Source organism: Rhinichthys klamathensis, unplaced genomic scaffold, assembly GCF_029890125.1.
Source record: "Rhinichthys klamathensis goyatoka isolate OS25496 unplaced genomic scaffold, OSU_Roscu_1.1 h1tg000230l_1, whole genome shotgun sequence".
NCBI classification, from domain to species: domain Eukaryota; kingdom Metazoa; phylum Chordata; class Actinopteri; order Cypriniformes; family Leuciscidae; genus Rhinichthys; species Rhinichthys klamathensis.
In genome coordinates this window covers 1408059-1420667 of record NW_026606754.1, presented here as the reverse complement: position 1 = coordinate 1420667, position 12609 = coordinate 1408059, and the positions used below count along the sequence as shown (strand labels likewise).

The following is a 12609-nucleotide window of genomic DNA, read 5'->3' as shown; positions in this document are numbered from 1 at the left end:
GGGATTGCTATGAGGAAGAGTTCAGTCAGTTTCTCTTGTGCTTGTAAAGGGTCTTATATAGCAGTGCATGTGAAACTAGGCTTCCTGTGTTCCAGGGTGCAGCAAATCAATTCCACCTTTTGTGGAATATTTTCTGCCCAAAAGACAGAGCACCCCAGCTAACGTTCTGGACAGGTTCTCTTTGTTGTTCTTGTGGGGAGGGGGAGTGACGTTGTTGCATGTTCTCCTCAAACGTTTCTTCCAGAGCCTTCTGTTATTTTGTAGTCTTTTATTCATTTTACAGTCAAAAGAATATCCAAGGAATGTGCCAGAAAACCCAACAAGAAAATTTGTAGAAAAGGAGGTATGTAAGCAAGCCAACATTGGAGCCAAATACAGAGAAGAGAGCGACTGGTACGTCCTCTCTCGTTCCCAAGGGATATCTCCGTCAACTACACAGTCTTGTGTGCTCAGCAGCGTTAAAAAATGTCTGTATATTTCTTTCAACATAGGTTTTTTTGTGTGTGTGTGTGAATATGTGCTATTTCAAATTACTATACAATGTGAATGTAGACAACTCCCAGTTATACTAGTTGACATGCAAGTCATTCTCATGAAGTGGTGCAATTATTTTTTTATTTATATATTTATTTTTGTCATTTCATTTGAAAGGTTTAATATTGTTAAATTAATTTTGTCACCTGATCTTGCCCCCCAAGTGTGATTAACCGCTGACAGTTCTCTTTCAAAACCCTTTGGTGTTCACATGTTTAACCTTGTTATGTTTAAAAACTAAAAAAATGCCAAAATCATTGCAAAAAAAAGATAGAAAAAATATACTTGCACCATGTCAGCTCAACAGTCAAGAAGCCATCAAAGCACAAGAATGTTGACTATATGCTTTGATTACTTCTTGACTGTTGAGCATGACACAGTCAACATAATTGCTTACTAAACACTAAAGATTGCAAGCAAAAATTACCTTTTTTTTTAACGTAAAGACGTAAAGTTTCATAGCTGAACAGGGTTGAATAAAAAGTTATGAAATTTGGCACACAGGTAGAAGAGAGTCTGACCATTAACCACACCAATTTTGGAGTCTCTACATCAATCCCTCTAGCGCCGCCAATGGTCTTAAGTCCATGCTGGTAAAAATTATGGCATTCAAGATTATTAGTCAAACCGTTCCCGAATAATGCGCGAAGTCGCGAACAGATTCGACAAGGAGCACGCCGAAAGGGGCATGAGACTATATCTCCGCAACAATTGAGCATGTTCAGACCAAACTTGGTGTTTATGGCAACCATAACCTGAGGAGACCTGCACAGTTCGGCTCAGTGCCACCTGTTGGTCAAGAGATATGAAAAATAGCTATTTTTGCCTATAATTTCTGAGCAGTTTGGCCAAAAATCACTGATCTCTTTAGATTTGGTGCAGAGTTGAATAATACCCAATTTTCCTATTTCTGTTGTTTTGGGCATCGCCCATTGAGATTTTTGTCTTAAAATGCTATATTTATGAATGCTTTGCTGTATCGTTATAAAATCCAGTTTTGCCACCTTCTGTTTAGAAACCCTTGTCCTAGAGCGTTGGTCCGATTTTCACCAAAATTCACTTCAGATCATCTTCAGACCATGCTGGCAAAAATGTATGAATTTCGTGTTGATAGACAAAACTGTTATCATTTAACATATCAACAAATTTGATGGCGTGATGCCAAACTGAATCTGAGGCTGTTTCTCTGCAAGGCTTTGCTGTATTGACTCCAAACTTTGTGTATGTCATTGTCACCCCACGCTGACCAGACCACGTCAGTTACGGTGATAGTGCCACCTATTGGTCAAAAGTGATAAGCAATGAAATCTTATCACAAGTGATTTATATATGATTTTTCAACCACTTGCCTAAAATCATTTACAAATGTCTTGAATTAGTCATTTTGGAAGTGAGTGTGCTTGGCCTATTAATCACTGCTTGCAGATATATGTATTATTGTTGTTGTTATTATTATTCGACAAGTACAAGCCATTTAAATGTAATAGTGATGAATGGAACATGCAATTTGGCTGATATTTTTGGGAGATTTTTTTTTTTTAAATACTACATTTTAATGCATTGTTTAATGCAATGCATTTATTTTTCCATTGCACACTAAGAGTTCAGTCTCTAAAATAATTAATTACTATAACTTATTACTCTTAATTATACATGTAGTAAGTCATGGGGACACACACAATGATAATGTTTCCTGACAATGACCTATATACATTATCTACGTAATGCTGAACTCATGTTTTAATAGACGGCACATCTAGTTTATTCAGCGTTGTGACACTGATGTCATAACACAAAGGATCATACAGTAAGATATGAGTCACTGATGTCATACAGCTTGATATGTGTCAGAACATGTAATATCAAATGACATGAGTGATGATACAATATGGAGTCTGTCATCACAGAAACCTCTGCATCAATGTCAAAATCAATGCATTGTTTTTAAAAGCAGCAGCCATGATGATATAGTTTCAGTAAATGTAGCATGTGTTTAGGGAAGCATATAATAGATTACCTCGAAGCCACAAATATGAACTAAACGCAAACACTGAAATGTTATCTAGATGTAGGTTTTAATTGGGGTAAAAACAATGCCTCTGTAACAGCAAAATATTTTTCAACAGGCAAATTCCAGGTTATTTAATAATGGGATCTAGAAATATCCTATAACTAAGCAATAATAATTATAACCTTGAAAATACCAACATCAAACATGCAGTACAATGTATACACTTGCACTTAGTAAACAGCATTTATAATGACATCAGCTAAATTTAGGGATCCATTCTCTTTGCGATCCATTGAATTGCATTGGATTTCATTGAGAAATGTTCAGGGTTTAAAAACAACTTAAGCTGTACAGGCAGCATCTGTGTCTTGTTGCCAATAACCACAATTTAAACTCACCCCTCAGTTTAAAACAAACAAACACAAATAGTACAGTAATGCATTAACAGTAGAGGTCTATGGGGAAAGTGTGCAGGAGGATTTAAAAGCAGAAATGTGAAGCTTGTATTTTTATTAAAGAACTTAATTCTTCCGTTCAATAATGTGTGTTGTTTGAGATGTTTTCTAAAACCCACTTTTAGTGGCTTGACTACTATTTAGGTGAACTTATGTTATTTCTGTGAACAGCACTTTGCTAATAGTTCCCCTTGGGCTCCCTTAAGCGTGATTAGGATCACGCTTAGGGAGCCTGTCATCTTCGAGTATTGATAAAACAAGCCAATGCACATTGGCATGCGAGATTTGCATCTTGTGCTCCGCCCCGCAGTGCAGGTATAAATACCGAAGGGGATGCACGCACTATTTGTCTTTCCCTTCAGAAAAGATCGGTCTTCATGTCGATGTCTCTGAAGAGCGTTGATTCTTTCAACGAGCGAGTATGTCAGTGCCTCTTCTGGAAGGCTCTCTTGGTGCTGGTGGTTCTACAGCGCGAGTGCAACGGCGATTGCGAGCTTCTGAGCTCTCAGCTGCTGTTATAACAGTAATCACTTTGTGTTTGTTTGTTTGACGGCTGGTTAGAGGGCGAAGAAGTGAGTGCTTCACTGGTACAGGCTGCATCATCCCGTCAGTGTTGCCGCGGTCATTCCCCTGTGTGCTTTGGCACTGGTGAGAGTCCCATTTCCTGAAAGAGCAACACGGGTGTGTCTGCGTCTTTTTCAAGATGCCATTCCACCCGTGCGTTTCTGGATACGGTCGTTCCCTGTCCCCACTCCCCAGCTGACGGTCACAATGGTTCCATCACGTGTTTGGGCATTCAGCACGCTGAAGCAACTTTTGTGGATGGTTCATGTTCTCATTGCGGGAACATGACTATCTCGGTGTTGAGATCGAGACTCGCCTTTCCCGTAAAGGTGGAGTTCCCATTCCCATGCCCCGCTCTAGCGCCCCTTCTGGCCCACCCCAGAAGAGAGCTACTGCGCCGTGTGGGATGGGTGATCTGAGGATCACAGTCAGGGCTTCCCCACCCGGTAACCAGTCCCCGTGGGCCCCTCACTCCTCTGTCACACTGCAGCCGGTGAAGCTCCCTACTAAACGTGCTGGTCTCTCTGTAGTGGACCGACCAGCCGTTTCGTTCAGGGCTCCTCCTGAGGACAGGATGTTGATCGCTGCATTGGAAGGGGAGCTGGACTCTGGAGATGACGACTCGGCTGTGCTACCTCTTCCTGGGAGAGTAGCGTTGCCCGAGCCGGAACCAGAAATGTCAGCTATTCTAAAAACGGGCCGCCGAGACGGTCGGGCTCGCGTGGAACCCTCCACCGTGTCCCGAACCATCTCGGTTGGATGATTGGTTTCTCGGGGCGGGCCGTGCTGGTTCTCAGCGCACCACCCCAGTACCATTCTTTCCCAAAGTGCATGAGGAGGTTACAAGGTTGTGGAGTGCACCTTTTTCTGCCAGAAACCACCTTAGTACCTCCTCCCCCCTCACTACCCTTGACGGAGGAACGGCGAAGGGTTATGAGCCTATCCCTCCAGTGTAGCGGCCTGTCGTGATGCAGCTGTGTCCGGCGACCGCGACCTCTTGGAAGGGTGATCCACGTCTCCCCTCTAAGGCCTGTAAGTTCTCGTCCATTCTCACGGGCAAGGCTTACAAAGCCTGTGGACAAGCCACTTCCTCCCTGCATGCCATGGCGTTGCTCCAGGTCCACCAGGCCAAAGCACTCATGGACATGCACAAGGGTAGTCCAGACCGTGAGCGATGTCCACTCTAGTGGTCCAGGAGCGCCATCTCTGGCTCAACCTGGCTGATATGAGGGAGACCGACAAGTCTCGGTTCCTGTACTCCCCCATATCCCAGGTTGGGCTCTTTGGTGATGCGGTGGAGAACTTTGCCCAACAGTTCTCCGCCGCCCAGAAGCAGACGGAGGCGATCCGGCACATCCTGCCCTGGCGGATCCTCCGCCTGCTCATCACCGAGAGCATCCCCCTGCCGCCGCCTCCTCTCCTGCTAGGGCACAGCAGCATCTTTCACCCAGGCCTGACCTACCGAGCTCTTCGGGAGATGGTGACAGCACCACTCCCTCCCCCGGAGGAGGGCCGGGTTGAGAATCTTTGATTTGTTTCTGTTTCTGAGTCCAGCGGCACGCACATTTTTAAAGAAAGAGAAAATTCCTCTGTTCCTGGGTCCCAAGAGGGCCAGACTGGCGGTGTGTGACCCTGTAAAGCCTTGCCACCCTCAGCCCCCTCTTGTATCGCCAGCCGGCAGCCAGGTGCGGTTCGAAGACCCGATTACGCCTTCTCACGCACTCCCTGCCGACCTATGGAGACAGGTAAGTGTTGCAAGTGTTGCATGCGAGTCTTGAATCGGGCCCTTTAAAAGCTTCCGTTCAAGATGCTAACGCAGATTGACCTGAAGGATGCGTACTTTCATGTCTCCATCCTCCCGTGACACAGGCCATTCCTGCACTTTGCGTCCGAGGGTCGAGCATATCAGTACAAAGTCCTACCCTTCGGGCTGGTCCTGTCACCCTGTGTCTTTACGAAGGTCGCGGAGGCGGCCATTGCTCCCATGAGAGAGTGTGGTGATCATATCCTCAACTCTCTCGATGACTGGCTGATACTAGCTCTCGGGAGCTGTTGTGCGAGCACAGGGACTTGCTGCTCCAGTATATCAGTCAGTTGGGTCTTCGAGTCAACTGGGAAAAGAGCAAACTCGCCTCCCTTGCAGAGGATCTCTTTTCTTGGTATGGAGCTGGACTTGGTTGGCACGCCTCTCAAAGGAACGTGTCTGGTCAGTACTGAACTGCTTGAATACTGTCAAGAGCAGAACAGTGATCCCACTGAAACTTTTTCAGAGGCTCCTGGGGCATATGGCATCCGCAGCCGCAGTAACGCCGCTGGGTTTGCTTCATATGAGACCGCTTCAGCACTGGCTTCAAGGCCTAGTCCTGAGATGGGCGTGGCAGAGCAGCATGCTCTGTGTGACAATCACCCTGGCCTGCCGCCAAAGCCTCAGCCCGTGGTCAGACCCTTCGTTTCTCCATGCTGGTTTGCCCCTAGAACAAGTGTCCAGGTATGCTGTGGTCTCCATAGATGCCTCAAACACCGGCTGGGGAGCCACGCACAACGGGTATGCAGTAGCGGGGGTCTGGAAGGGCCCCCAACTGCATTGGCACATCAACTGCCTCTAGTTGCTAGCAGTACACATTGCTCTGAGACACCTCAAAACACCGCTGCTCGGCAAGCACGTGCTGGTCCGTACGGACAACACTGCGACTGTTGCATACATCAACCATCAAGGTGGTCTACGTTCCCCTCGCGTGTCGCAACTCGCCCGCCATCTCCTCCTATGGAGTCAGAAGCATCTGAGGTCGCTTCGTGCCACTGACAGATATTTGTAGAGCTGTGGGCCGTGAGCTGTGGGCCGTGAGCTGTGAGCTGTTCGCTAGATTCTATAGCTTACGTGTCGAGCCGGTAGCTTCCCGTGTGCTCTCTTCGCATAGACGCCAGTCAACACTCTAAGCCCCGCTCGAAGTGTCGGCTTCCTGCGCCATTCCCCTCCAATGGACTGGATACGTGCGCCATTCTTGCTCCTGTAGAGTTCCTTTATTAGCCGAACCCTGTTGAGTTCCTCCACACCCCTCGGCAACGGACGTGGCGGAGTGTCTGATGCCAGGCCTAACACTCATATGCCTTGTTGGAACCTGTGCTAGGCTGGGTCCCATATGTTGTGATCCCTAAGGTGATCCCATATGTGTATTCTTCCACAGTACGGCTCCCTAAGGCTCCTCTTTCACCGTAAGGGCACGCTTTCCCAGTGTTATACAAGGCTGTCTGAGTGGGTCATGCGGAACAGCAGTAGACTTCCCTGGCCTAAGCCCTGTCCCATCTCCGCTTCAATAAATGCGGGGGGATCAGGAGGCTTTGCTAGGCACTGGAAGGTGGCAGCACTAAGTGGCGTTTTAATTGGGATCCCAATCAGTACGGTACGTCCGACTATGTCGAACGTGACTGAACTGAAAGGGAACGTCTCGGTTTCGTATGTAACCCTCGTTTCCTGAAGAAGGGAAAGGAGACGTAGTCCCGTCGGCACTATTGCTGGACCACCGCTGACTCTGGGCTCCGCTCAGCTCCTCCGCGAAAAACAAATGGTGCGGGGCGGAGCGCGAGATGCAAATCGTTTTATCAATACTCAAAGATGACAGGCTCCCTAAGCGTGATCCCAATCAGTACATTACGTCCGACTACGTCTCCGTTCCCTCCATCAGGGAACGAGGGTTACATTCGTAACCGAGATGTTTTCTTCCTTAAACCCTCGCGTGTATTGTGTGATATGTTGGATTTAGGTTTGCTCAGACAGGATTGTTAGTGTTTTATCGCATTAGTCTAATGTTAACACGGATTATGTTTAGGTTTTGTGGCTTTATATTTTGAAACCGTGTGTGTCTGTGTAACAAAATCCTCAGTGCAGGCACTTTCCTATATAAACCTCCATCATAAATATATTGTTGTGATTTTTCAAAATGATTTTCATGTCACAGATGCTGTCTTGCTCGTCACTGGGGCTTGTATTAAACCCTGAATATGCCTTTATGTTAGCATTTTGGGCAAACTGGAATATGGATCCCCATGAACTTCTCTAACCAGATCTGTTTTAAAGAAAACAAATTAATTGTATATTGTCTATGCATATTTTTATTATATTTCCATTAATAAAACTGAGTTGTTCCTGATAAACTGTAAGCTCACCAATACCGAAAAATGCTGAATAACAAGCATTTAAAACAAAAAACAAAAAAAAACTTATTTATACAACTGGCAGTAATTTGTGCATCATTTAGTACTTTCATTAGCACACTTAAAACAAAAGGTTATAATGAAATAAGTGATGCTCCTCTGAATTGAACATTAGCTTTTTTCCGCCACAGAAAAAACGAAATGGTTTTCTTGCAATTCTGAGTTTAGACATAAAATCTGAATTGTTTGATATAAACTCGCAAATTATCATATAGTCCGAATTGTGGGATATAAACTTGTATTTGCGAGAAAAAAAACTCTGTGAGATACAAAGTCCCTATAGAGTGCAACAGTCGATTCCAGAAGTAAAATCGCCATTCATTTTCTCCATAGGGAAGCAGATTTTTAACGATCAATTAAACACTTTTAAAGTCGGCCCTTGTGTGAACTACGAGGTTGTTAATCTATGGTATTTGCTTCTTTTGAAGCTGACAGCCCGCATTATTTCAACTTATTCTTAAAATAATTGTTTAACGGCAGAATTCCCGGTAAAAATCAGCGAATGACGTAGGGTCGATCTCCATACGCTCTTAAAATACTTCAATGTTTGTATATATATATATGAATGTTTTGCAATAAACGTATGTATAATCAACATTGGAAAATTAGTATTTTTATATTCCTCCATTGTTTTTAATTAGATTCTGCTGTTCGCAATGCTTCATGGGATTGTAGTTCTTTCCCTCTCTAAAACCGTTACACACACAGCCTTGAACCTTTATCGCTTTAAGAAATACTTTTTTTTTTAAATCCCTATGGGAAAAATAGATGGAAAAAACACTTCCGGAAACCATCACCGCTGATTTTTTTATTCTGTGCTGGAAACAAGCTTCCATAGAAATTAAAGGCATATCCAAAACGTGAAAAGCTTTACAGTGGGCTCATTTTTTATTCACATTGCACTGCTCCTCTTTATACTGACGCCTAGAGGTGTGGATGAAGCGTTACACAAAAGCAAACGTTTACGATCAACAATTCTACCAATGTAGAAATGCATCAGATAAAGATAAAAAAGATACAAATGCAAAGATAAAGCGAGCGGTGTGATCTCAACATGAGGTGACCCGCTCCGTGTAAAATAAAAGCGCTTACGTATAGGCTACACTGCAGTCTTCACCTCATGATTATAAACAAAATATTCTATTCAAAGTTGTAAAACCTTAATAACACGCAATATCTGTCACATTTGTAGAAGAGGTGTCTGAAAAAAGTAATGGCATTGTGTTCTCCATCAGATTCCCCGGAAAGCTTCTGGAATCAGAGAATAGAAACTACACACAGTCTCCCGTGATCTTGTTATGAGAAATGTAAATAACAGCTACGCATCAAAACCAATGTCTTTACACAGAAGCAGCTGCTGAACTATTACCAACAGCGTTCAGGGGAAACGACGGCGGCAGTGAGTTTGCGCTGTGGGGTAAATGATCTATGTGGTGTGAGGGAAAGTCTTACGGGAACAAGCTCTCCCTAGAGGAGCGTCTGTCTGGATGTGGGTCAGGAACGCATTTACTCTACCTCATTTATTTCCTCTTCTTAATATACTTAGATTTGCTGAATCTACAAATATTACGGCTGATAGCATTACAAAAAAACCCTGAATGCTCTTTTTGTATTATAATTAATGATTGCCTGAATTAAACGGTTGCTTTGTTTATCCGAGTTTCTATTCGGGATGATCCGTTTGCATTTTCCCAAGGCTACACACTGATTATCGCGATAGCATGTGATATATTAACGTGTAAGAGCCGCTGAAGTTTTGAACTCGGAACACAAAGGTTTGCATTAGAAAGCATGATTCTGAATTGCATAATGAGGGTTTTGGTTGTTAGAGTGCAATCTTTTTGATCAGACCAAAAAATAACCTGTTAGTCTCAACATGCAGCAACATGAAATCTTATGTAAATTCCGACAAATTTGCATAACCTAAAATCATCAGTAAGGGTTGCCAGGCAACAGTACGCTTGTGCTCTAAGAGCCTGTTGATGGTCTATCCACTCCGTCGAGCTGTTTCAATCCAATTTGCCCTAGGGATTTACAAAAGAAAATTTTATCAAGACATTATATTAGGTGGAAAAGCTGGAAATGTGACAGAGAATGGAGGTACACTCAGGCTGAATCACACACACACGCAAGCACGCGCACACACACACACACACACTCTCTCTCTGTCTCTCTCTCACACACACACACACGCACACACACACACACTCTCTCTCACTCTCACTCACACACACACACACACACGCACTCTCTCTCTCTCACACACACACACTCTCTCTCTCTCTCTCTCACTCTCACACACACACACACACACACACACTCTCTCTCTCACACACACACACACACACACACACACACACACTCTCTCTCTCTCTCTCTCTCACACACACACACACACACACACACACAGACACACTCTCTCTCTCTCTCTCTCTCTCACACACGCACTCTCTCTCTCTCTCTCTCTCTCTCTCTCTCACACACACACCAATAAAAGGTCTTACATTTAGTAAACACATTAAAGTTCAAAAGTGCACAAACACTTCGATCTGTTACAGGCTGTTTTTTGATGAATGCCCAAAAGCAACCGTAAATGACAAAACCCTTATTCCTCATTCGCTTTAAAATCTTATTTCTAATCCCACAAAACTGAGCCATTGACATATTATGAAATTGCATTTTCACTGCAATTTTTGGCTTTGTCATATCAGGTTCACAGAGTATTTTTGCCGTAATTTGATCTTCAGAGCTTTTTTGGATGCAATCATGTTGCTTTTCACAAACACATTAAAATCCATTTACTTACATAATATGATGTACGTATTTCCAAGTGAAAAAGCACATTCTGCGATTTAAAAAATAAATTGTGGGGCTGGAATTTTGAAGAGTGAAAACTGTCTGTCATATATATATATATATATGATAACTGCTGCACTTCACTGTAATCTGCATGTATTTGAAAGATGTGCACTTTTATTACTGAAATGCTGGAAAGAACAATATTTCATCACCGCTCCACGGCAGCGAGTGAGAGCTTTGAAGAACAAAAAGAAGAAAGAGAAAAAAGGGCCATTATTGTGGCAGCAAAAAGTATGCAATACAATACTACATTTCAAAATATAAAGCAAGCAGCCTATAATGTAAATAAGAGGTTGCATTAACTTATTTCTGCTAATGACATTCATCGTTTTGAGATAAAATGCAACCGTTTTTTTTTTCTATTAAACAGGAGATTTAAATAATCAAATCATAAATATGATATTATTTTCCTATTATTAAATTAAATATGAATTTATTCTTATTATTCCCAGCATATGACCACCGTGAATAAATCGCCATCCGAATGCATGAGTTGTATCACTGAGGCGCCATGCAAATGTATGTTTACAGATTAGCGTCCGAACGTACAGACAAAACATGAGCATCAATCTGATCTTGACTTGACATAACCAGACTCACGACAGCGGGTTTCAACATCAGAACAAGAGAAACGTGACGTCTATATATACAGTGACCAATGACATACAATACACCTGATTAAAAAAATAAAAAGACATAAAAACATGACTGTGAACCCAAAACTGATTAAACATTTGTTTCTTTGGAATAATGAATCGTCCACAATAAGGCCAGGAACATTAGGTAAGTAATCAGGGGGAAATCTGGCTTCATGTTGACCTTTAAGCGGTGCTTCTACTTTTGTGAAACATGTGAAAATGGGTCACATCAACAGCAGGGGGAAAACGCTAAATGTCAATAATACAATGCTAATATGCATTTAATTCGGAACAAAATGACAATAAATTGGCTCATCAACTTTCAAAAGAAGGCGGTGCGTCCAATCAAAGCCATCGAATGTTGTTTTACACAAATTCATCCGTCAGACAGATGCCAACATTGCCAGTCTGTGTGGCGTTCACACCGTCGGCCTGGAAAACTGCAATGTTTGTATCTTTCCAAGTTTAGCCAAGGACATTTGTGCTTGTTTCTGTGTTGTGTTGGGTCATAAGGAACAATTCATTAACATCAGATTGATCTGAATTAGATGTCATGAACTCACAGTGAACAACAATTGAACAACAGTGTCCATATGTTACATTTTACCATAGTAATAACAGTAAATTATGCATAATTACATGCAACTAACCCTCAACCAAACCCTAACCCTATAGTAAGTACATGTAGTTGCTTATTATTACTCAGTAGGCTACTTAAATAATTACCTTAAAATAAAGTGTAACCCAACATTTTTGCAAGCATTTATTATAGGCTAATGTCAACTTATAAATATACTATTGTTCTTTGTTAATTCGGGTTTGTTATAATAATACATCGACAGAAGAGTCACCGTCCTTTTCAGACCAAGAGCCCCTTATATATACGACAATTCACAATAACCTTTCATTACTGATCCAGGCTCTTCTGTTTACTGGATCCAATAATCATAATTCAAAATAATTTTACAGAGACTCCACATGCAGAGCAATGTTTATAGATAATCTGTTAAAATAAGATGAAATTAAATAGGAAACATATTTATTCACTATAAAATCTCTATGACTTTTTTAACATTTTATCCATTTCCATTTCCTGTAAATCACTATTTTACGGTTCCATGACTATATTGTAATAACATGCTTATAGTACCAAATTAATGTTATTTATATACTCGGTCGTTAAAGCTATCAATATTTATGTACAGGGTCGTACATTTTAATTATCCTTCATGTATTTTAATGTGGGAGAGAATGAAACGTTTAGCTGAACTTTCGCTTCTTAATCGTAGCTCGAGTTGAGATCAAATACGCCCTGCAGAACGAATGCTAATTTATA

The 12609-nt window shown here is 42.4% G+C and overlaps 1 protein-coding gene across 3 annotated transcripts in view; it reads left to right on the top strand.

Annotated features, from left to right (window-relative positions):
* The window catches only part of nlgn3a (neuroligin 3a), a 238617-nt gene that overhangs the window by 62132 nt on the left and 163876 nt on the right, over positions 1 to 12609 (top strand). The window contains exon 3 of one of the 3 annotated variants that reach the window (XM_056265195.1): positions 284 to 343. The exons of the other annotated variants lie outside the window; for them this stretch is intronic. Within the exon in view, the coding sequence (XP_056121170.1) occupies positions 284 to 343 (60 nt within the window). The remainder of the gene's footprint in view (positions 1 to 283; positions 344 to 12609) is intronic. 3 annotated transcript variants of the gene reach the window in all.